The sequence below is a fragment of the Cebidichthys violaceus genome, unplaced genomic scaffold, assembly GCF_023349555.1.
Source record: "Cebidichthys violaceus isolate CVI_PGR_0920_01 unplaced genomic scaffold, fCebVio1.0.p SCAF_50, whole genome shotgun sequence".
NCBI classification, from domain to species: Eukaryota; Metazoa; Chordata; class Actinopteri; order Perciformes; family Stichaeidae; genus Cebidichthys; species Cebidichthys violaceus.
In genome coordinates, this window is record NW_027176706.1 from 1,571,952 (window position 1) to 1,597,249 (window position 25,298).

The 25,298-nt window shown below is 42.7% G+C and overlaps 1 protein-coding gene across 1 annotated transcript in view; it reads right to left on the reverse strand.

Annotated features, from left to right (window-relative positions):
• khdrbs3 (KH domain containing, RNA binding, signal transduction associated 3) overlaps positions 1-5,910 on the reverse strand; it is a 78,911-nt gene extending 73,001 nt beyond the window's left edge. Inside the window, exon 1 of the mRNA XM_068731266.1 lies at positions 5,424-5,910. Within this exon, the coding sequence (XP_068587367.1) occupies positions 5,424-5,514 (91 nt within the window). The 5' untranslated portion in view covers positions 5,515-5,910. The remainder of the gene's footprint in view (positions 1-5,423) is intronic.
• Positions 5,911-25,298: the final 19,388 nt, after the last annotated feature.

The following is a 25,298-nucleotide window of genomic DNA, read 5'->3' on the forward strand; positions in this document are numbered from 1 at the left end:
CATCGTGTCTGAAATGGGGATAGTTTTCCCCACCTGCTCAGTCTGTGCAGATAATGTGTGTTTTGTTGTTGTTGTTGTTAATCTTTTTCTTTGCGGGTAAGCTAGCTGAGGATGTTAATTCAATGCAAACATTGTGCCGGACTCCTGCTGTGGAATATCCAATTAAAAAGCACTAGATACATAGAGTGTACACGCAGCACTGAGGTTACAACGTTCAAACTGGGCCAGAGGGTCCTGAAAGATTCAGAGTGGGCATGCACACTGCTCCGCATCCACACACTGAACAAACAGAATACATCTGGTGCAGGCAGGGACTTTGCATTTTAACATGTTATTGTTGACACAACTTCACCCATACTGTGAAGCAATGTGGATTGTCATTAACATGTGATAATCAGAAAAATCGGAATAATGGCTTTTTACATTCTGCCTGAAGGATGTGGCAGTGTAAACTATAAGGGGGTCACATACATTAAATAGGAAATCATAATAATGAAATCATAAGATTAAATGTAATTAGTTATATTGCTTCTTGACACACAGTCAAACACAAAGTAGCATAGTTCTACACACAGTGATGACCTGCAACAAGCTGCATTCTCTCATCAGGTTATACTTATGTGTTTGCAGTCACATCTGCAAATGTTTTTGTTAATTGTGAAAATAAGTTTCGAAGAACATTGTGGTTTGTGTTTAATGTTACTTAATGTTACTTACATCGTTACGTACAACAGCTTTACATACAACAGCTTTACATTACAACAGCGTTACGTTCAACAGCGTTACGTTCAACAGCGTTACGTTCAACAGCGTTCCGCACAACAGCGTTCAACAGCGTTACGTTCAACAGCGTTACGTTCAATAGCGTTACGTACAACAGCGTTATGTACAACAGCGTTATGTACAACAGCGTTACGTACAACAGCGTTATGTACAACAGCGTTGTGTACAACAGTGTTACATTCAACAGCGTTATGTACAACAGCTTTACGTTGAACAGCGTTCCGTTTCAACAGCATTATGTTCACGTTACCTACAACAGCAACAGCGTTACGTTCCACAGCGTACGTTCCACAGCGTTACGTTCCACAGCGTTACGTTCACGTTACCTACAACAGCGTTATGTACAACAGCGTTATGTACAACAGCGTTATGTGCAACAGCGTAACGTTTGAACAGCGTTATGTACAACAGCGCTACGTACAACAGCGTTAAATACAACAGCGTTAAATACAATGTCAACAACAATGTTATAGACAACAGCATTAAATAAAAAGCATTGAGTCCAACATTTACTTTTAGTTTCACACAGGACACAAACAGTGGTCGCCTGGGTGAAAGTCCTTCTTTTCAGCTTCCATTCTCTCCTGCCACTCTATCTCTCACTCACCTAATCAGCTCATTCAGGGCACGTCAGTCACACCCACCTCATCAGCTCAATCACTCTAACCTGCCCACTCTGCGGCACCTACTATTTAAACCCCAGTCTCACACACACACACTCACTGCCAGATCGTTCTCCGCATTATGCCAGACTTTCCCACGTTTACCCTCCGACCGGTTTCCCGTTTGCCGACCCTGCCTGTTTGGACTTCTCCGCCCTTGGCTCTTCCAGGTAAATTGCCATAGCCTTCTGTCCCAGACCACGAGAACAGCCTCTGGTTCCTGTCTGCCTTCTCCCCTGACGGCTTGGCGTTCCACCGAGTGGATTTCTGCACATGGGCTGATCCGAGACATGTTGTGTCATCTGCCTGGAATAAAGCTTCGTTCAACTATTCCGTGTGTCCGTTGTACTGCTTCTGGGTCATTACCACACCCGTTTCCTTCTATGTAACATACAACTAACTTGGATACGTTTTACAATATTTCAGATATCTTTTGGGATTGTTTCTTGATTAAGTCTTCTTTGTTGAAAACAAACTTGTTTGAATGCATTTAAACTAGTCTGAACACAACCAACAAAGCCTAATCCTGACATGTGTCGTAGTATTACTACCGCTGCCTCACCTAAGTGACAAGCTGATGTAATTGCAACGCTGTTGAATCTGGCAAAGTCAGCAAATGGCTTACTTTCATGCACAACTCTTCCACACATTCCACTCTTTGGTATGGGAACTTGCAGTAGTTTCATCCATTTTGCATTAGCGAAGACAACAACAGAAGCGTGAGGGCTTAGGGCGACAGGGACGGTAATGGGTCAGATTGATTTTTGTTTTGTTATTCCAGAACTAGAATGGTAATTTGAATTTTAAATAATAAACTAACTGCACACAAGTTGTTTTTTTTCTGTGAAAGTACTGCTCCCAAGGTCAAGAATGAACTTAAAATAAGAAATAAACAAATTTATTCGGAAATAAGTGTTACTTGCGGCCCTTGTACCCCCATATAATGCACACAACAGATGCACTTCATGCCACCCGACTTGTTTTCATACCTAGAAGCCCTTCATTAGTATGCTGTTGAGGATGTTTCCTTCCATGTAGGCTGCTGGTCCTGCTTGTCTCTTATTTTGGCTTGAGATATTTCTCCAGCTCCCAGTGTCTGCTGCTGACTGCATGAGGCTTGTCACAAGGGGCAGAGATATGGTCCTTGTGGAATAGGAGCTCCACGAGCTTCGAACACAATGCTCCCCTAATTTCTCCTGAATGGAAGTCTCTCCAGACCTGGAGTAATCTCGTATTCGCCGTCTGCACACAGCAGCTCTAGTTACTCTAGCTCTGTTCCCTGCATCCCCTGCCAATTGCATAATCAAGTCCAGAACTCATCAGCAAGATGGCAGAAGAAGTGCTCTATTAAGCTGCATCGTGTCCCATCTGTTGTGTAAGAGAGAGATAACAGTATTTACTGTTTTGGAGTTGTGGCAGACTGTTTCGGCCAAAATTTTGTGCACCGCAGAGTTCTGCTTACTTCATAAAATGTCACGGATTAATTCTGCCGCTTGCGATGGTGTCCAACTGCGGTGTTTTTTGCCCCCACCAGAAATATCACAAACTAACTTTATTGGAAGGTTTATACCAAGAACTTGCATTAGTTGAAACACAGGGGGAAAGATTTAGTCATATGTTGTTGTTTGTGCTTCTCCTGCCTTATGTTCAAAGTACACCATAAATTTATTACATTTTTTGGGAACGGCTATTATTCGCAATAACTCCAAATACCTACTGCAGTGTGGATGAAGAACTTTAGGAGAGTTGCTGTCAAGAAAGTGGTTGGTAGGAAGGAAACTTTGCATAAAGTATTCAGTGCTCCGGTCTTTTTTTTCTCACTGAGGCAAATATGTGTTCTTAGAAGAAGAAGAAGAAGAAGAAGAAGAAAAAAAAAAAAGACTAACCCAGATTTGAGTAACGAAACCAGCTGATAACAAAAAAAGTGCTGAGTAAAACGCAGCGTTATCTTCCTCGTGGACTGGAACGGATTCACCTTACTGTACATGAATCAGCTCACTGCAGGACGCATTAACCCCACGGTCCGTTCTTTCAAACAAGACTTCAATCCGATATCGTCGAGGCCATTACATCCATTACTCCCAACACGCACCGACAAGAGCGACGAAGCGTTTCATTTTACACATCACTATATTCAAAAGGACATAGTGATGCTCTTACCTTTTTTTTTTTATTTCATTCTCACACCACGATGATGTGCCACGTTACAGTTATTTTTTATAAGAAGGCCATCAGAGGAAAGAGTGTTGAAGTCTTTAATTTCAGGAACACTCAACAATTTCAAAACGTAATTAATTTCACCTCAAAACCCAAACAAATATGATTAAATCTGGTAATAGAGTGGAAGGTTGTTGCCTCTGTGATAAGATGAAATGATTCAGTTATTCATTCAATTAATCAATTAGTCGATCGACCGAAGATTAATCAACTTTTTTCATCATCGATTAGCCTGATCCTTGGGTTATTTCTTAAGCAAAAAAAAATGCCAAATATTTCTAAGTGCAAGCTTAACAAATTGGGAGGATTTGCTCCTTTTTTTCCATATTACTGTAAACTGAATGTCTTTAGAGTGGTCGGACGACTAGAAAGACGCTTTATAAATCCTGGTATATGTGTCTTAGACTTCATGGTGAACCAATCAATTGATCAAAAAAAATAATCGGCAGATCAAACAATCAACCGTATGTTGACATTGCAGGTTCAGAAGGTGACAGAATAATCCAGATTCTGTTTGTCACCAAGCTAAACTCCAGTAAGTAAACAACATTCAAATTGAACCATGCCTCACTTTGCAGGCCCCCCCCCCCCCTCCTTTGGAACCATTCTAAGGAACCCTGGAGGAGCCAAGTTTGGAAGGCATCGTCTAGAAGGTGACTTGGCTGTCTGAGTAAAAAGAAAACAGCTCGGTGCAGGCGCTGCATCTGGAGGGGGGGGCGGGGGGGTTCAATAGAATTAGTTACAGTGCAGCAGGACTGTTTACAGACTAGTGCTCCTTGTCTGCTCCCCCTTAAAGCCAACAGCAGTGTGGCAGACTCTAGACAAAGCCCATGAGTGGTACTTAAGGATGCACTCGGATGCTATAACGGGTTGCACTTTCCCCACATGAGGGGATCCACGGGGCTGCGTCTGAAGGAGAAAAATTGTGACGGCTTCAAAGCAGAGGGCTGTGCAACGGATTAATTAAAGCGTCTACGAGTGTCGCCGCCGCTGCTGCTCCATCCGTTCAAAATTCCATTTCAGTCACGTCCACTTCTTCAAAGGAGGAAACACATGTACATTTGAATAAGAGTGTGATTATCCCCACCACCACCACCCGCTACCACCACAGCTTACACGGGATAGAGAAGGACCGCAAACTGGGAAGGCAGGTGGTTTTAGTGCTCCACTTGCCACTTCCATCCCTCGACTGTTGGCTGTGATTTCATGTCATGCCGTCTGAAAATAGGTGCAGGTTTTCTGTGCAAATATTAACTTTGCCATCAGATACAAAAAAAATCAAAAAAATGTCAGCATCAAAAAAAAAAAAAAAAAAGCCTCATTTGAAGGTAAATGTTTCCTCTTTCATGGTCCCCAAACTTGAAATAAATAGTTTGTTAATCTCTGGGCTGTTCAGTCACACCTGCTTGTTTATTTATTTATTTATTTATTTAATTTTTTTGCTGCTGATTTCTACACCACACAAGGCTGACTATGACACGCTTTGCTGCATAACAACTTGGCAAAGCAGCCATGCTGCTAGAAGGACCTCGCTATTTTGGTGTGACCAAACAGGAAATTGTAAGTCGACCCAAAAAAAAAAAAAAAAAAAAAAACCCTCTTATTTATAACTTGAAGTAGGCGGGCTGGTGGAGTCATGCAGCCTGCAGCCCGACGCCGTTGCGTTGAACACGAGCCCGTGTGTTTATGGACTCGCACTGTTGTTTTTTTTCCACGCAGCTAAACTGTTTACTTCAGTTGTTAAAAACACCGACAATTTACCTTGATCCAGTAGCCGCAGGGAGTGCTGAAAAGACGGATCCAGCGTGTCCTTCTCTGCCATAAGCTCCGGCAAGTACTTGTCGCTTTCCATCTCGCGCAAGTAATCGACTTCAAAAATGTGATTCAAGTCAATAATAAAAGCGAAACTTGCTTGACGTCCACGCGGCTCCGAGTTTACGGCTCCGCCGGATATTTCTGTTAAGCAAACTCACGGGGCGATACTGTCATCCGCGCTCGCGCTTACAAGAGCATTTCTCAGTCCTCGCGGCACGCACACACACACACACACACACACACACACACACACACACACACACACGCGCGCGCGCGCACAAACAAACACGCAGAATAAATGAATTCAAACGTGACCGGGAGGTTGTTGTTTTTTTATCCCATCGAAGTGTTGTTCAGCCAGCAGAGCCCCGCTACGCGCATCACAGCCGGTGTGAGGTTCCCTCTCCTCTCTGGGTGGACAGACTCTCTGAAAGCTCACGCGCGCGCTGCATCCAGTGCTGGAGTGAGGAAAGCGGCGGCGATTGGTCGCCGCTTGCGCGACAACGCAGCCCGTGAAAGGGGCGGGGCAACACGACGGAGCTGTCCGCTGGTGCTGAATCCCATATCGTTAAGCTATCATAAACTTACCATGAACCAGGGCGGCGGTTTCAGAGACAGTGCCAGCATTCAAACTGCCGTGTGTGTGTAATGTTAATAATGCACAGAGTCTCTACGGCTGCGCGTCTCATTGGAGCTCCCATGTCTTTGTAAAGAAGCAACACAATAAGACAATATGCTTTAGATATAAAAAAAAAAAAAAAAAAAAAAGCTGGAAGCTGTTTGGATGATTTCACCACTGACATGATTCACATCATCCATGCAAGGACCAATTACAGCACAGGTGTGATGGTGAGCCCGATTAACAGAACTGCTGTACAGTATGGTAGCTTCATTATATTTTAGACAAAGAAGCCACCAACCAGTACCCCGATACTGGCAATACTACCTGACAGGGGCGGAGTCAAACTTTGTAAACATTCGGGGCTCAGCCCCAGACCGAGGGAGGTCCAGGAGCACGCACTCCAGGGAAGATTTATTTTTTTTCCCCCCTATTTAAGACGGCTATATGCGCTATTTGTCCAAGCAATTTAAAAATAAAATGCCTAAAAATCTGCTTATCATTTGGGAAAAACATCATGTAGAGTCTACATTCTATTTTGTATCAAATTGTTCCCCAACTTCTCTTCATTGAACTGTTTCTCCTGACTAAAAAGATCTGTAAATATTGAGAACCTTTAAGTTGCGTTACAGACATATACAGTAAGTAGGAATTCGGCGTAAACAGCATCACTAATCATGGAGCCTATTTGGTTTAAAGTTGGAGTAGAGTTCACAAAAGGAATGATTAGCTGGAACATCTATCGTACCTTGATGGTGCAAATTGCTAAATAAATTTGGGAAGTAAATTACCAAAAAAACAACTCACAGTGAATGTAGGGGGGGGGTTTTTGGGGCCCTGGATCAATGTGGCCCCTGGCCAGCTGTCCCCAAAATATCTACGCAGATGCATGTAAACAGTGGTACAGTTGACCCGTCGTATTTCAAATAAGTTGGTCCAGTAAAGTAACTGGAACATCTCAGGAGGGAACATAATTGCCTCTTTGCTCATTAAAGTAATTGATTAGGATCACATGACTCCTTAGGTTCCTTTTCCTTGTTAGGACAACCTGTCGATAGTTCTCAGGAAATCCATTCACCTTCTCATAGGTCAAGCAATGCGTTTCTCCCGGGCGTGTTTATGAATTCATTAAATTAGACAAACCCCCCCCCTCCTCCGTTGTTGAGAAAACACATGCCGCAACAAAAAAAGCAGAGAGGAAAAAAACTTGGCGAGTCTCCAGTTTGTTTTTTTTGTAACAGATAACAGACACTGACACTAGTGTCATTAAAAGGCAGATCCAAGAGTGTATCCAGACAGCAGATAGTTACAGCCACAAATCTACTTCATCAGACAGCCAAAGCCTTTCAGTTCCTGGAAGCGCACAATAAACACTGAAGTGTCTTTGTGAGGAATTCGGGGTGTTTAAAGGCCGGGGGGGGGGGGGGGGGGGGGGGGGGGAGAAGAAAAAAAAAACAGGATTTGTATACAAGCTTCATTTCTGTAAGAAAATGTGGAGAAAAAAGAAAAAAAGATAAGGATTCTGTCAATATTTGTGGAGGATGCTGAGGCAAACTCAGGTGGGCGGCTATCTGTAGGCTGATCAGCACCGGTTATATAATTGAGATGAACATTTCTATTTCAATAACTTGGTGAAAATGTGACCCCGGAGGCTAAAACCGAGATGGGTTTATGTATATTTATCAACGTTCTATTCTACGTGAACTTTGGAAAGTGCTATTTGTTATTTTGCTTTTGTGACTTGATTTGAGCTCTAGAATAATCGCCCCTGGCATTAATGATGTTAATTTTTCTTTTTGTATGTATTCATACATAAATATAAATAGTGGAAATATGCACACGTTGCTTGTTGAGGTCTGCAGGTTGGGAGGTCGAGACGCAAGGCCAGAATGGAGACGGCGTGTTATTTGTAAAGCTATGAAAATGTTTGTTTGATACATGATAAGTGACGAGCACCTGGCGATGTTGTCATATCCTTCAAATTGCAGCCATGCAGAGAAGACGTGTTTATCCGCGTGACTTCCTGTCAAATCTTCAGTTTAGTTTTTTTTGTTCCGCAGATTCTTCCCAGACTCTCGTTTTACGAGTGATTCACCGCAAAGAGAGAAAAAAAAACGCATTATGAATCAGCTTACTTTTTAATCTCTCCGCGAGACCATTAAAAAAAAAAAAAAGCGGCTCAAATGCACTAATCCCCCATTCAGAAGAGCGACTTATTTATAGATATGCTTGCCATCTGCTGTGCCCCGTCATCATAAACAAAACCTCGCATTGTGGTTGACGTTTGGATCAGAAGTCGCGTGCCTATATATACGTCTTCCTCGAGACGTTTTGTCTTCAGAGGGAATTGGCGGAAGTGACGGCGATACATCAATCGCAGTGAAATCATGGCGTGCGTTTACACGCGGGGGGGGGGGGGGGAGACATCTTTTATATAGAAGTCACAGCCGGGCCACGAGGGCAGCAGCCACCGGTGTAAACAAAGCCGTGAGAAATGTCCTGTCAGGTGGGTGTAAGGAATGAAGAACAGTGGGCTATTACATTGACAAAGTGTTATTTTGATCATTAGAGAATGGCTGCCCCCCCTCCCCTCCCCCTTTCTCGACCCTCAGCCTTGTCCCAGCCCACTAAATATGATGCTGACTTCCACGTAGAACCACACAGCCCCCGGGGGGGGGTCATATATGGTATGTGCCCGCATTCAGAGTTTCTCCCTCTCTTAACAAGAGGCAGGGATCCACCGAAGTCTCGTTGTGAATCCTGACTGATTTCAACGCAAACAATTTGTCCCGTCAGCTTTCAGTCTTCGTAAAATTCCCTTTTTTTCCGGGGCGAGAGGATGCCGCTGGGGTGTCGTCAGACCGTCCCATGTCGCAGAGACGGACATGAACCGGGATTCCCTGTGATTCTGCTTTTTTTTTGGGGGGGGGGTTTGGTTAAATGGCGGGATTACAAGTGGCAAATCAGGAGCACTTTTAACACCTTAGATAAGTGGATTCCTCCCGGCGCTTGGAGAGTGACAACACTGCCTCCTTGTGACCATGTCATAATATTTAAGATATATGAGGAAAATAAGGCTTAGGATCCTGTTGGAAAAGAAGGGGGTTGTTGGAGACTGAAAGTTGGAGAGCTATTCGTTATCATTAATGCTCGGCTGTAAATGGTGCCGTTTGTGTTCAGCTCATGCCGGTAAAAGCCTCGTTATGGTGATCCGAACGCGTTTTCTTTTCCCGTGTGTCAATCCACGATTGCAGATATTTGGGGAAAACGCTTTTATTGGGTCGCAACGAAAATTAGAACGGTATTTAAAGAGGGCCACAAATACAGAGGGGAATGTTTTTCGTGTCATTGTGTTGCCCTTTTGTCTTTATCTGCCCTCCGTTTACTCGTGTTTAAAAGCTTTTACGAACGTTTTTCTGAAAGAAAAATGCCAAAAAGCCCTAATGATGCTAAACTGCATTTTCTCTCGTACTTTGCAAAAAAAAAACTTTCGGTAATCTGCGATACAAGCGGAATGAAACACAGTCCCCCTCTGTCTCCCAAAGTATTTTTTAACAAAGCTTTTCTTTCATGATATTGTTTGCCTCCTCATGCAGCCTAACAATGCTGCTTCAGTCACTAAAGGCACCTTATTGTGGCTACTAAATGGAGCGCTCACATCCATTAAACGGCCATTCAACGGAATTATATTGCCAGCGCCAATCTATCAGGCACATTGATCACGCATCGTCGGCTGTGAAGTGCAGACTCTGGTCTCCTCTCCTGGAAGTGTTGTGCAAAAGAAACCTAATGAGAAACTGTCAGCAGTGCACAGGTAAACAAATCAATGGCACCCAGCAGTGCTCCCAAGGTCGAGCCACGCACACACACACACACACACACACACACACACACACACACACACACACACACACACTCAGCATCAACCTCCCCCCCAAGAAACCTGAGGTTGGAGCCGCAGCCAAAGCTTAAAGGGTGCTGTCAAGATGTGACTTTCAGCAGATAAACAGGGTTCGAATGGGATTACTTTCCGTTGCTTTACCTTTTTAAAGTAATCATTTTTGACATTTTTTGGGGATACATGCGTATGTGCTTTCTTGTCGAGAGATAGATGAGAAGATTGACGCCGCTCTTGTGTTTTTTAATGTTGCGCGTGAAGCTATGCGGCCGGCTAATGAAACTAAAGCAGGGGGAAACAGAAAGCTTGGTAACGAAATCCACCTACCAGCACCTCTAGCCCTCACTTATATTAGCGTGTGTCTATGCGCAGGACAATTTACTGGGCATTTTTCGCATTTTTACTCTTCGTTTTTTTATAGGAATTAAATAAACAAGACATGACAGGTGTCTTTCGTGAGCTTCACAGGAGCTGGTAGGCAGATTGTGTACACCTTCACTCAGAGCCAGGTTAGTTGTTTCCCCCTGTTTCAGTTTGTGTGCTAAGCCAACTGGCTGTCGGCGGTAGTAGCTTCATGCTTAGCAAACAGCCACGAGAGTGATATCAATTTCGTTTAACTCTGGGCAAGAAAGCCAGTAAACATATTTCCCAAAATGTCGAAAAACACATTCCCTTCAAATGCCAGAACATGTCTGTTTTACCCATCTTGTGGGAACATTAATCTGTTTACGCAGTCACATTGTGTGGAACCGCCTTCCTACCCGAATAGAATGCAGCTCACCATAATGCTAATCATTATATTTTAGGGTGAAGACTTGTTTAAAAGATTTAGGTTTGGGTTAAGGTAACTGTTAGGGTTTGGCTGGTATGCGGTTATGCTGAGGGTCACTGTGCAGGAAATGCATGTAAGTCAATGTGGTGTCCTCAAATGTTATGAAAACAAAAAAATGTGTGTGTGTGTGTGTGTGTGTGTGTGTGTGTGTGTGTGTGTGTGTGTGTGTGAGCTCTGTCTTACAACAAAAATAAGTGATATTGCACTGCTCTGGAACAATACATATCATGACAAGTAATATAAAAGCACAATCGATAACTGAGTAAACGCTAAGAAATTCAGAAATAACACACTGAGGCGTTCCATTAGGCTTTGCGTTATGTCAGATTATCAAACGCTGTTTTTACTCTCCTCAACGACCGTGAACATGACAGGCTACCTAATGACAGTCAATGTAGCAAACTGTGCCCTGATGTCACCAGGGTTGTACCAGACAGACCCTTTAATTCCTAGCGGTGTCTCCAACGTCAAGACGGGCGACTCAGTTTGCTTGCTTCTTGTTGGTCTCTAATGAGCAAAGAGCTTAACAGAGCGGGCCTGAAGTAAGTAGCCCACGACGTGCAGTGACTAAGTGTGCGGTGAGAGTTATCACAGTGCACTTACATACTGGAGAGAGGCGCAAAGGTCAACAGCAGTAATTATTCTGCGGGAAGCGTGTTGGGTCTTCAGTGGGGTGATTTTGTTTCCTGTCATTAGCCGCAGCGATTAAGCACAGAAACAATGATGCTACGATAGCGGCGGCAGCCGCCACACCGCCCCAGGGCTGTTCCTCCAGTTGTCGCTCTGCGCCGCGTCGCACTGGGTTTAACCCTCCGGTTGTCTGTAAGCCTTTTCTTTGCTCGCCTCAATTTGCAAATGATGATTGTGGTTAAATGAAATCTCATCAAGAGAAACTTTTAGCTTTTTTTTTTCATATTTAGAAATGAATGGTGTCTGTCAGGGAAACGTAAGAGAGGAAATAGCCACCAACAGCAGAAAGATTGAGCTTGAAGGTTCATTACTGCCCTTGGAAATAGCAATTTGATACGTCTTGTTTTTTTTTCATCAAATTTGCAACACGAACGATGCAATTTGCATCACTTCCTCCTCCTTTATTACTGGCTAATAACAGTATAATCTGACATTACAGATACACAGGAGGCGATGTCTTTTACATACGCAGTTTGTAACGGTAAGGTATACCAGCTGCACTTCAATAGAAAATCAACACAAAATCTGAAAAGATAGACGTCACAACACGGGGCGACCTTCTGTCACAGAGACTGAAAGGTGATCTCTGGGTCGGGAGAAGACTTTGCACCAAAGATGGAGACAAATATAATGAAAGCGGATCTCACACGCTGACTATAATGGAGATTTATTCATTAGAGCAGCACCCATATGCCCGGATATCCAACATGTGTGCTCTCACAATCATCCCTTTTCAAATGATCCCGTCAGCTGTTAATGGAGCATTACGGGCCGTGACATCTTAAATTAAGAGATGAACTGCCAGAGAGCCCGAGGAACATATTTAAATAATTAAGTTCCCTTTCTCAAAGAAAATGGAAAGAAAATGCACATTTTAAGTCACATTATTATATGCAAAATGCTTATTATAACATATGTATTGACAATCAACCCAGTTGCCATAAAATACATTAAATGTAGATGTTTCAGAACCAGAAATATATGTAATGAATATGTTTTATATCAACATTTTATCATGCTTGCAGAAACGCACAATAACACGTGGTTGACACTGTTAATCGATTGGTTAGGAGGCAACAAAACAACTTGGTTTGAGTGTAAATAATAACGACATAATGTAACAACATGACTAAAAAACAAGCGCCCATAGCGGCGTTACGTAACAAGAGTAAACGGAGGATTTGATTGTGGTTTCCCACGAGACACAAACAGCGGTAACCTGGGTGAAAGTCCTGTGCTTGTTTGGCCCATCAACTACCACTCCCACCTGCCTTTTTGTGCGTGTTACACTCTTTATTGTACCATGTAACTTTCAGTAACGTTGTCGTGATTATACCATGTGTCTTTCAATACGGACGCTCTACATACTAAGCTGTGACCGAGCGTTTTCCCGGCGACTTGGATGTGACAACGTGGGGGAAAAAGTGTGTGAAAAAGTTGTTTTTATATGAATTCTGGTTTATTTATGTGTGTTTAATGGAAGAAAGTAACGTACAAAGTAACATAAATGAAAGAAAGATTGGATTTGAGGAAGCTGGGCTAGTTATCTTCCAGGTTTTGCGAGACGTTAGGCGCTGTGATGGCAGATCAAAGATGGCGCTGAGAGCAGTGAGAGGAAGGGGCTGAGAAGAGGGTTTACCCACCCCAGTCTAGACAACTGATCTGTGGGGATGAAGAAGACTGCTGTTCGCCAAATCCTCCATCTCCCTTCAAACCACACCTGCGCTGCCTCATCAACCTTGGAAGCGACACAATGGCATACTTCTCGTTCTGGGGGGCACATAACGGGTTGTGTTATGTCTGAATTCTGAAGAGGAAATTGAAAAAGAAAGACTGTTCAGCAGAGAATTCGCTACACATCCTCTATCTAAGGCATATCGTGTGGATAACGCAAACCTCACTAGAGGCAAGATATGGATTGCAATGTTCACCACTAAGGTTTCCTTAAGTGGCAGGTCGGCCTAGCGGTTCCAAGAGTTTATCCTGTGACACAGATGTGACAGGAAGGTCACAGGTTCGATCTCCGGGAATGTCAATATCCATCAAAAGCAAAGCGGTTCGCTCACTGTAAGCATGTCTGGATAATAAGAGTCAGTTACTGTAAAATGCCCTGTGAAGGCAAAGACGATAACGCTCGAGGAGTTCTATAAATTCATTTCAGGGAAAGGAAAATCACTACACATACTTCATTATTCAGCAGCACTAGTATGAGTAATTAATATGTGGAAGTGTCTCAAGTTACGGGGCGACCACTACATATATACATAGTTTAAACATTTTGCTTTCATTCGCTTTTATGACTGGGTTTCATCTTTCCTAAATGGAGGTGAGTAGTGTGATCTAGGCAGGACATTATTTTCACCCTTTGTCTAATGGCAGTTGTAGAAGAAGCACTCATATCTTTTAATTTGGTAAAACGTTGAGGCCACAGTGTAAAAAGAAATTTTTAAAGGCAACATTTTCTTTAAAAGTAAAGTAAAAATGTCCTTATATAATTACTGCAATAACGTTGTCTGTTTTAAATGTTGCATAATATTCTGTGTCTCTTTCTAGTCCTTTTGTGTCTCTCTGAAGTGTATTTGTCCCTTTTCATAGTCACTGGGAGTCTTTGCAGATGTTTTGCATCTCTTTGTTTTGGTCTTATTGTAGAGGTCCAGTATCAAAAAACGTCTCTTCACCTTCTCTCCTGTTACATTTAAGTGGCTGTTCTGCTCATTTTCAGTAACCAGTGTATCGTTAGCTAGACAGCACGGTGGAATTAGCTAGCTAGCTAGTTAGCAAGTTAGCTAGCTAGCTAGTTAGAAAGCTAGCTAGCTAGTTAGCACACTAGCTAGCTAGTTAGCAAGTTAGCTAGCTAGCTAGCTAGACAGCCGCTAAATGAGGAAAAAGTAAAGAACTCAATGCTTCATCTACGCACTCACGTTGAGCAAATTTGTCACTACGAGTGACATCTTTCACAAAACTGATTCATTATCAATATGAATATATTGACACATGAACTGACATTATTCGTGTCTTGTGCATAATACATATCTTCAGACATATTTCATGATATTTTTGAAAATGGGATCTTTATTGGAATTGGAATCAACACAATGTATGCTTGAGTGTTTGCGTTACCACTTTACTGTCTGTGTACCTTTCAGAACTGTTTTGATTTGACCTTTTATTATTAACAGAAGTTTGAATGAGGACGATGATACGTTTTTTTTATTCATTTGTAATCAGGTAAAACATCTCAAAGGGTTAGTACATTTTTTGAAAACAAAATGATTGAAAGGCATTCGCAGCAATCATATATTCTTCATGCATACTGATCTGCACTTAGTACTGAAAACTGTATTTAGAATTCATGCCATTTTAATTCCCTGAAATGTGCACTTTAAAATGTTGATGTCCTAAACTCATCTGTAATTTGGGATTTGGCTTTTTTTACTAGCAATGACAACTCTCCAAATACGTTACCTTTGTTTAACTGCAGTTATTGTCAGCATTGATGTAATTATGGACTCAACGACTTAACCAACGATTGTCTACACATCCTGAATAAATGAGAGAGTGAGTGTGAGGTGAAGAAGGAGTATTGCTGTAAATCACGGATGACTGTTGGAGCTTTATAGATGACGTCAATGAATTCTTGACTCGCCTTGAAACATTATTTATTTGGAGTAAACAAGCACGTAGAGGCTTCTATTTGTGTGTACACAGCATACATACACAGCCAATGCAGTTCTGGCCTCAGGAATTATTATGTCAAACAGAAGGGGGACGGGGATGAGATCAAACAGCTTTACAGTCCTCGACAGTAAAAAGAAAGGAGAATAATTTATAGAACAACCATTGGAAATTAAACATCCCAAAGCACTATGGAGGGAATATGCCACAGTGCACAGAAGGCTTCTCTTTTTCACAGTTGTACGTCTTTTCTCGAGGAATGAAGTCTCTTGTCCCGAGGCAATTTCAGATGGCAAGGAAGAGCTTTCATCTGGAAAACCTGCCTAAAGTAAGGATACAGTGCATCGAGTGAAAGAAAAGACACACAGTCATTCGATTTCTGGAATGAGGTGCGATGTTTGGTGGGAAATTAGTTTGCAAAATATCAAATAAAAAAAAAGAAGGTAGAATATCACATGTTTACACTCCAGACTGGACAATCTATATAAATCAAGGAAATTAATTTACACAAACCAGTCGAGGAAGCTGTAGAGCAACATGGAGGTTTCTACAATCTCTGCCACAGCAAACCTCCATTAGCTCTCGTTAACTACAGCGGGGAGAAAAAAAAGATGGAAGTGCTTGGGGGGGGGGGAGGGAGAGGGTAATTGGCTCAGACTCTCTCCCAACCCGGCAAGCAGCCAGTGTGTGATTGTGCAGCGGTCGGCTGGTGCTGGGAAACATCCTTGTCAGCACAGGGATGAGAGCAGCTTATTACACAGGGAGCAGAGCTGAGTGGCAGGTACAAAGAAAGGGAATGATAATTATCTTTTAAAGTGGGAATGCTCCAGACAAGCGGCGAAAGCCCCAGGGTAATGGCGGATTGCTTGACAGTTTGGATACAGCGTTCTGTCAGCGAATGGAGCAAGGAAACCCATTCCTTTTACACCTGCGAGACGTTCTCAACCTGAAAATTACACTGGAGGAGAAGGTTTACTCTTGAAATCTATCCTCGCACGTAAAGCTGATGTGTTGGCACATCTCGTGTAGATTTTACGCAAAAATAACTACATATTCAGCGACAGTCATGTAGAACTGACAAGTGCTAGTATTTCTCACGGGCAGGGTGCCAGGATGATTAAAGCTGAACGGAAATATGTATTTAGCTTTGCTAAGAAATCTTTATTTGTTTTGACTTGTGTACTTAGTTGGTTCTAAATTGTAACGGTCAGAAAAAGGTGTAGTGAGAATTAAAATGTTTGGTGAATGAGTTGAGATGATTCTCAGCCTTAAGTGAAATCTGAATAATATTGCATGATAGCATAATGTCAAAGTGTAAAAGCAGAGTTCATTGGGTTTTTTATGGAAATTTCTTCTTTTTTTTTTTAAGGCAAATAAAATATAGAAGAAAGGAATAACAAACGTTTAAATATTGATCAAAATAAATACACTACAATAAGCAGAAATCCATAAAAAAAAATCATGTTTGTGAGGAGGATGATAATACTAAGAACACACAGTCAATCCAGGTTACATCCTTTCTAACAGCAGACATTGTTAAACTCACACTACTCAAAGATGTCACAATGCATACTGAATAAAACACTTGGATTTCTTGAGTGTGCTGTTGATGCCGTTGTTGTAATGTCCCACAATGCAATGCACAAGGGAAACGGAAGAGCTAAAAGCAAGCTAACCGAAGTAAAAATAAGTTTAATTGCCAGACGTCTTCCGACGCCACAGTTTTGACACCCATGAATGTAATGTATCGAGTAGTACAACGAGGTACAAGTAGCATACTCAGATTACTAGTACATATTGTATGCGATGTGTATCTAGCGTGGATACTGCTAGAGCTCAGTATCTGGTCCTATAGCAGGGAAAACACACAGGTGTAACTGATAACATTAATCATGCCTCTGTTACACCGAGCCGTGCCAGTGAGTCAACATTCACAGTACGACTGCTGAGGCACATCTGAGAGGACTCCAGCGTCATTAATTAGTGAGTTATTAGTCACACCTGTGTTTGACAAGTCCAGAGATCTGCTGGTAGAAAGCTCTATTCCACAGTCCGGCCGATTCATCTCAAACTGAAGTCGACGCGATACACTGCCGAAGATCGGTCGTGATCTCTACTGAACTTCTACTCGGTAGTCTCCGTCTCAGACAGTGAGGACTCGGGATGTCCCCTAAATTGCCCGTGCGTTGTCTAGTGTTATTTGTTAACATCATTATAGTGATTTGGATGTAAAGCGTCCTGCTTCGAACGCATGCCAATAACTTGACTAAATTGCAAATAGTGTCAAAATGAGATGTTGAATAAAGATGGTTAAGTTGATGTCAGCTCCTTAGAGTTGGTTTGTATTTGTTTTGCTCATAGAAGAGAAAAGGAACATTCCCACACATTCAATTCTATGGGTGACCGTAGCTAAGTGGAGAGCAGAGCTGCCTTTCAAAGGGAGCCCCTCTGTGTAATCAGAGGGTCGGTGGTTCGATCCCCGGCTCTACTAGTCTCGTGTCAATATGTCTTTGAGCAAGACACTTAACCCCAAAATTGCTCCCATAGCTGTGTCTGTTTATCTATCGATATATATATAATAATACCTTTTTGTTTTTTAGAAACAAGAAAGAAACACCAGCAGTGCGTTGGTGGACTTCCAAGATTTCTAAAGCTTGCGGCGCCAAATAAGACCTTTGTCTTATCTCCGTTGTCAATATGTTTTTGTGCTTCTGTCTTGATATTTCCCGTCTCTCGTCCGGCATAACCGAATAAACGAACGATGTCTTTTGTAGATGTAATCAGAGAATACGTCCCTCTTGGCACTTTGTCCCACAGCAGAGCATTTCTGAGCTCCTCCAGCGACTGTCACGAGCTCCGTCTGGCTATACGGGGACCGGACGAGCGGTTTTCTGCTCTCCATTAGAACTGTCAGCTCCGCTGAACGACTCTCTTTAATCACTTCAAATATCATTACACATGAGGAATTTCAATCTCCTCCGGAGCACCAGAGAAGACAAAGGCACATCGAGAGAGGCCCTGCGAGAGCATTCGCGGGGCTGGCAGCTGGAAACGACGACCGCGAGCAAAGAATTTGCGACGCGCGCGACTGTTTTGGTGTGAAACGGCTAAACGGGAAGAGATGAAGGAATGTTAATTTATTACCGTAAAATCACATTGAGTTTGACTGCTCCTATCGGCACAGTTGTCCGTCCCTTTGATTCATGATGCGCTCTTGCATTCACATCGCATCCTTTTTGAGCCGTGATTTCTGATGTGACCGAGTGATTCCCGAGGGACGGAAAAGATCAAACACTCAATTTTCTGCTTGTCTGATGTTTCAATGTCAAAACTATTTGCTGCGCTGACCACCCGCTGGAATAACTATGTGTCCGCACTGATGTTCGCTGCAGAGGACCACTTTCTGTTAATCCCGGTATCTTCTTCTTCCCTGTATCAGACTCCATCCTGTATTTACACACTTCCACGGCGTGAATCCCAACCCAGGCACCCCCCACAATCCCCACTGTTACATGTACTGCTTTGCAATTGCTCTATTATTGGCCTTTGGCCCTCGCTGAGGGCAACAGTCGTGAGGTTGAGGAGCTCGCTGATGTGGTAGCTTTTTTGCTCCAGGGGCTCATGAGCTTCCAACATATACACTCTGTTATTTATTCAGCAGCAGGGTGGAAAACTTGCACTGGTCTTTTTTTTTCTTCTTTTAATTGGAGAGGTCAAAAGGAGAAGTGTGTGTGTGTGTGTGTGTGTGTGTGTGTGTGTGTGTGTGTGTGTGTGTGGAGGAGCCAGGAAGCTACTTTTTTTTTTTTGGCTATCAGTGTTTTTCCTTGTTTTTATCAGCAACTTTGAAAATATGCTTTTCCATTTTCAAATTGAACTGCGGCTTTTAACACAAAACATGAACTCTTTGACTTGATAAGGGGCCGTTAATAGGCCAGCTTTTGTTCCATACTGTGTGTTGTTACTTCGTCGGTGCAGTCACCCGGCCTCGCTCACAGCTCGGCATCTGATACCGTCGAACCGAGGCACCCTTCAGTGTTTGTTTGAGACACACCGGGGGGTTTAACTAAAGCCATCCGTGTCATTGTGAGACGGTCAGAGCAACTGGTATTGTTTAAATATTGAGAAAGTCCACATCCGGTCCGGTGAGAAAGCAGGTTGGACGGGTCAAACAAACACAGAGGACATTTACCCAGGAGACCGCTCGTAAATTCGTCTCCTGCGTGAAAACAAGACAGCGTTGTTTCTGTAACTTCAGAACTTTACTAACGTCACTTTGACAATAAGCGTCGTTACTTTACGTTACAAAACTTACCATTTTTAACTCAAATCACAATCTTTTCCTAAAACCTAACTCGGTAGTTAGTTAGGTCAGGTTATATATAAGGCGGTAGCGGCTGTAGTTTATTGAACCGGGCGAGAATGCATTTTATCGCTTATGAATTCAAGTTTTGATTCATAGCAGAATACGTTCAACCTTCTTTCAATTGTTCTTGCTTTGATTGAGAGCTACTGCAGTTCTCCAAATGACAAACGTCATAATGTCTGACAATCATCCGTCAAAGGTCGGCCTGGGTTTTTTTTTTTTTCCCCTGTCATGAACCGGAGCTCGCGATATCGATTACCTCTGTCCTCTTCAACCTTTTTGAGGGACGAAGGCCCGTGTTCCTGTGCGAAAAAGGACATGGCTCCAGCATCAGGCGGCACACATCCCTCTCTGTCTCTGCAGGGCCTGCTGGGACCTCTTAGGTGACAGCGTCACTCGAGCTGAGGTTGAGGGCTTCCTCCAGCCGGCTGCTTGGCTGCCTGCCTGCCCCTCTTCCTCCCGAGCTCAGTGGACATTGATCCCCCTCCCCAGCAGCGACACCGTGTCCCAGGGAAGGGTAAGCAGATACACCTCGTTGCCTCCAACAATCATTCTGCCCCTGTAGGGACAGGTCGTGGTAAATTAATAGTGTGCTTGCAGCGACTAGATATTGTTAATGTATTTGCTATTGATGGAGTGAGATAACATGAGTAGCTTCAGCCTTACTTAACACAAAACATAAATCCTCCAAGGCCATGGAAGAGGAGAGGGTATGGGCGGTGAATTATTTCAAGCTTTTAGCGAAGTTCAGCACAGAACACATGTATTTTATTCACGTGAATAATACCACAGGCGCTGGAAAACCAGTTTCACTTATTGATCTTCACATCATGTCCACCATAAAACCAAAGTGTGTCATAGATTCAGAAATATTTTTAGAAGATTGTGGTTTCATTTAGGATTTTAGCATTTTTTTTTTTTTGACAATTCAACAGCAAAGTGGCAAACACCATTTAGTGAGAAGTGTGGCAATTTTCCACTCAAAATCATGGAATCCTTTTTCATTGACTAGATTAAAAGCTTAAAAGCAAAAAAATGACAATGAAAACGGTTCAAAATGGAACCTTCACTGCATGATTGAATGTTTTAGCCTATTCATTATCCACACGACGCTTTAGAAAAGGTGGTGAAATTGCCCCCCCGCTGTGTCTTTATTTGCATTTCAAGGTTCTTTCCCTTTTTCGAGTGCATGAATGCGTTCACACTGACAAGTATGCCACAATGCAGTGCAGGTGGTACCCGGATGGTACACTCATAATGGTCAAAAGGTTGAGCACGCCGGACACTTCTCACCCTCAATGGTCTCCATTTTTTTTACGTAGCGGCGGGAGAGGGAACGTCAAACTTGCGAAAACGGTCAGCCTGAAAGAGGAAGAAGTACAAATAAAATCACGTGAGCAAGTGTCAAGTGAGCAAACAAGCTGACAAAGCTGTTGCAATTTTGCCATTAAAAAGGAAGAATAATGTTGCAATCGCCATTTTCGGTAAATGAGCAAGTGAGAATTTGACAACACTTCATTTTGAAAGGCAACACCACCTCACACCCACACCGGACACATTTCATACTGCTGGTAAAAAAAAAAAAAATATCACAGAGTCGTTCGGTTCATTGAAAAAGGTTCACTTTACCTAAAACTTGGGTCATAATCCACTTGATCCTTCATAAGAGCTGTCACATATGCTACGCATACGCCGTCTAAACCCACTTTGAACTTTTGGATTTGACAGGCTTTGGTGTGCTGTAACGGGACTTATAAGACCGATCTATTTTAAACTTGCTCTCAGATGAAAGGAAAAGAGAGCTCCTGGTAGGTCCATCACTTACCGAGTTTGCCCTCACAGATGGCTGCATGCAAACATTATTGTGTTAATTGTACTCGTGCGTTGTTCTTCCAATGATTAAAAAACTAAAGTACCCAAACGTGTGCATGTTGAGTCAGGAGATTAAATGAATATAGATGATATAAGTAGTTCACAACCCCGTCTCCTATAAAATGATGTACCAATTACATTTCAAGGGAAACTTACAGTTGAACTTTTTAAACATTTGCTTAACGTTGTAAATAGCAACAAAACAAACCCGTGGTCGTTGTCTTTTTAGATCTCCCTGGTGAAAGTCTTGTTTTTGTTTGACCCATCCACCCACCCTGACCTCCTCCTTGAGACTTTAATTTGAAACGTACTCATGATACGTCAAAAACAATCGTAATCCAGGAAAAATAATACTGCAACTCTGTACTCGCCGGAGCCCCGGCGTCGGCCATCAGACCTCTGGAGCTTTGTCCAGAAAGCTGCAGCTCGCCTGGTGTTCAATCGCCCCAAGTTCTCCCACACAACTTCCTTTCTCCGTTCTCTACACTGGCTCCCTGTAAGAGCTCATCCAGTTTAAGACCCTGGTGCTAGAATACAGTGAAAGGAACAGCTCCTTCCTATCTCCAGGCCACGGTCAAGCCTTACACCCCCGCCCGACCACTTCTCTCTGCTGCCTCGGGGCGATTGGTTGCCCCGTCGCTCAGAGGTCCTGGCGGCCGATGGACTCGGTCACGTCTGTTTTCTGTCCTGGCCCCACAGTGGTGGAATGAACTTCCCACTGACGTCAGGACAGCGGAGTCGCTGCCCATCTTTCATCAGGCTGAAGACCCACCTCTTCAGGAAGTGCTACCCTGAGCCTTCCACTCAGCACTTATTGTTTTCATACTAGCTTGTTGCACTTATTGTATTGGTATTACTTATAGCACTAACTGTTTTTCTGTGTTTCTGCACTGTACTTTGGCTCTGAGTTATGCTCTGCTTCATGCTCTTAGATGCTTGTTTGGAAAAGGAAATGTACTTATGACTTCTGGTGACTAGTAGTTCTTTTGATTACCAATGTTGAATGCACTTATTGTAAGTCGCTTTGGATAAAAGCGTCTGCTAAATGACTGTAATGTAATGTAAAAAAATAAGTTTCCTTTTGAAATTGAATTGACAATGCAGTTCTGTTGCATAGGGAATGTAATTTGTATGAGACCAGGCTTGCATTTCAATGAATATGGAAAACAATTGTTAGCACTAACACATAGTTTATTAACTGTCAACCAAACTGCAGCAATGACTCAACACTAATATCCACATACTTAACAAGACATTAATCTACTATGTGACGGTATTGCATGAACATATCTGGCAAACCCAAAACCACGACCAGTGTCTTTAACGTGCTTTGACGTAAAGACAGCAGTGTGGATGGCAGTATGTGTTTGTACAGAACCAGCATGAGAGTGAAGTCGAACATACAGGCTCTCTGTAAATGATCTTAGCAGCGAGTGGATGTTTTCTTGCAGCGGTTTTCAGTGAAAAAGCTCTGATGTGCGCGACACACCCATGATCACCAAACACACACAACGTTAGCACCTAGCTTATCCGGATCGCTGGCGTTCAGCTTTGCATTATGCAAAACCTGAGTACGAGAAGGTGAACGTTTTGTCTTTTGTGTCTCTCAGAGTGACAGTACTGCGCTGTAAAAAAAAAAAAAAAGCAGTACACATCAGAGGTGAAAAAGATAGCGTTGAGAAGACTCCTTTTATGCCAGCGACCAACCGTGCTTCACCGAACACCTACTGTACATGAGGCCTCTGTGCACCATTAGGTCTGCTGGATCACAAGGCGTTTTTTTTTTTCTCAGTTTTTTTAATGGTTACTATGGGAGTGAAAATATACTGCAGCTCTCCGTTCTCTGAATATTTCCTCCACCAGCCCACTTCACACCCAGCCCCCCCTCCCCCCCAAGTAACCCACTTTCTTTAAAGGAGAGTGAAGGGGACACAAAGCTCAGGGGATGAACATCACGGCTGCTGTGCGTGTTATCCAATCAAATGTATAGGTTATAATTGCCCATTGTATAAAAAAAAAGCTCAGATAGTCCTTGTGCGATGTGTGATGGTGGAGTTTGTGTTCTTCACACTGTGGCCTGAAAAAAAATTGCCCGTTGTTCAGCACCGCAGGATGACAGTCAACCATTATGGTATAGTTCGAAAATGTAAATGTTGCAGAGGAAGCTCTGACTTCAGGAGGAACACAACAGTGTTTCCATTATATGTACAGTATAGTGTTTAACAGATATTAGACCGTATAGCCGTATGATTAAAAAAAAGACAGATGAGATAAATAATGTTGCAGGCAGCACAGCGCCTGAGCGATCGGCATTGTTCCCTCACAGCAAGGAAGTCCCGGCTTTCCATAGGTCTGCGTGGGCGCTCCCGCTTCAAAATGACAAGCACCTCGGCTGAATTGAACTGTCCATAGGTAAGAATGCGCTCCATTTGTCTCTTTGTCTGTTAGGTGTGTGGCAGACCGGTGACTTGTCCATGGTGTTACCTTCCTTTTGCTCAGTGCATTGCTGGAACTGTAGAACGTAGAGGATGGTCGAATGGTTTATTCATTTTTCCGACACTATTGAATAGCACTTTAAAAATGAAAACAACAAAAACGGTGGAGGAATTTGAGTAACTTTGTCAAAATTGGCAGTGGATTTTCTTTTTTCTTTTCAAAAAAACACAATGGGCCTCATGCAACATTCTCTTAAATTTCTCCCATATTGTGTGAAAAGGTCAACTCCCGATGCATCAAACATTCCTAACCTCTAAATCTGCTCTCACTCAGGTGTGCTGCATGAAATAAATTGGAGGCATGTGGCCGGTTGTATATTGTTAGCACACTTTAAAACCGTATAAGGGCAGGTGATGTGCTGTGTGCAAATACTCTGGGCACATGTCCAAGAATTGGAGAAGTGCCACCAGCAAAAGACAGCGGCAGTAAAAATCCAAGTACTTTTAAATAAACTTGGGATTTTTCAGAGTGTCCGTACTGGAGTTACAGGAAATCAAACACACAGCAGAGGCAGTGCTTTCTACCATCTGAAACAGCAAAGGCAGCCATTCATCCGTATCTGTGCGATCTCTAAAAACGTGTTCTCTGCGTAAAGCATGGATGGTATAGAAGTATCTAAGAGGAGTGTGCCAAGCCTTCAGAAGCTGAATGCATGCAATATAATCCAAGGGAAGGGTTATAAAGTAATCCAATCATTATAATTACTCTAAATTATATAAAAATCAAAATTTCATTATATGATGTTTTATGTTCCTCAAATTTAACAAGGGTTTAACTGTGAGAACAGGGTTGGATATTCATTTTCTTTATCTACCTGACAAAATCCAAAGTCTGCCAAACCACTCAATCGATTACCAATCATTGTAGCAGCCATCTTGGATTTTGAGGTTGGGGTTGGTGGGGTTCATCCGACCTTCCGAGTCGGAAATCCAATTTCAGGCGGCTTTCCAGTTGAAATTTCCGAGTGGGTGATCAGAAATTGCAACATCCCATTTCAAATAACTTTCAACCCTGGAGAAAACTAGATGCAATATTCTAAAACTTGGTAAGAGTTGCCCTCGACCACCCAAAAACAAGAACACATTCTCAGACATCAATGGGTACCAACAAAATTAGAACAAATTGTGGAAACAAAACAATCCAGCACAAGGCCCACTGTATCCCGAGTGCATTCTACTAAATTATGTAAACCTATAGTTATTTATGTCAACTGGACATCAACTTAAAGCCAAGAAGAGCAAAAACATAATATTACTGAACAAACAAACAAACACTTCATTGGCGTTCATGAATAAAAGTAAGAAAAGCCTGGAACTCATAAGGCAAAACAGTATCCACAAACTCCCCATGTACAGTCAGATCCATAAATATTTGGA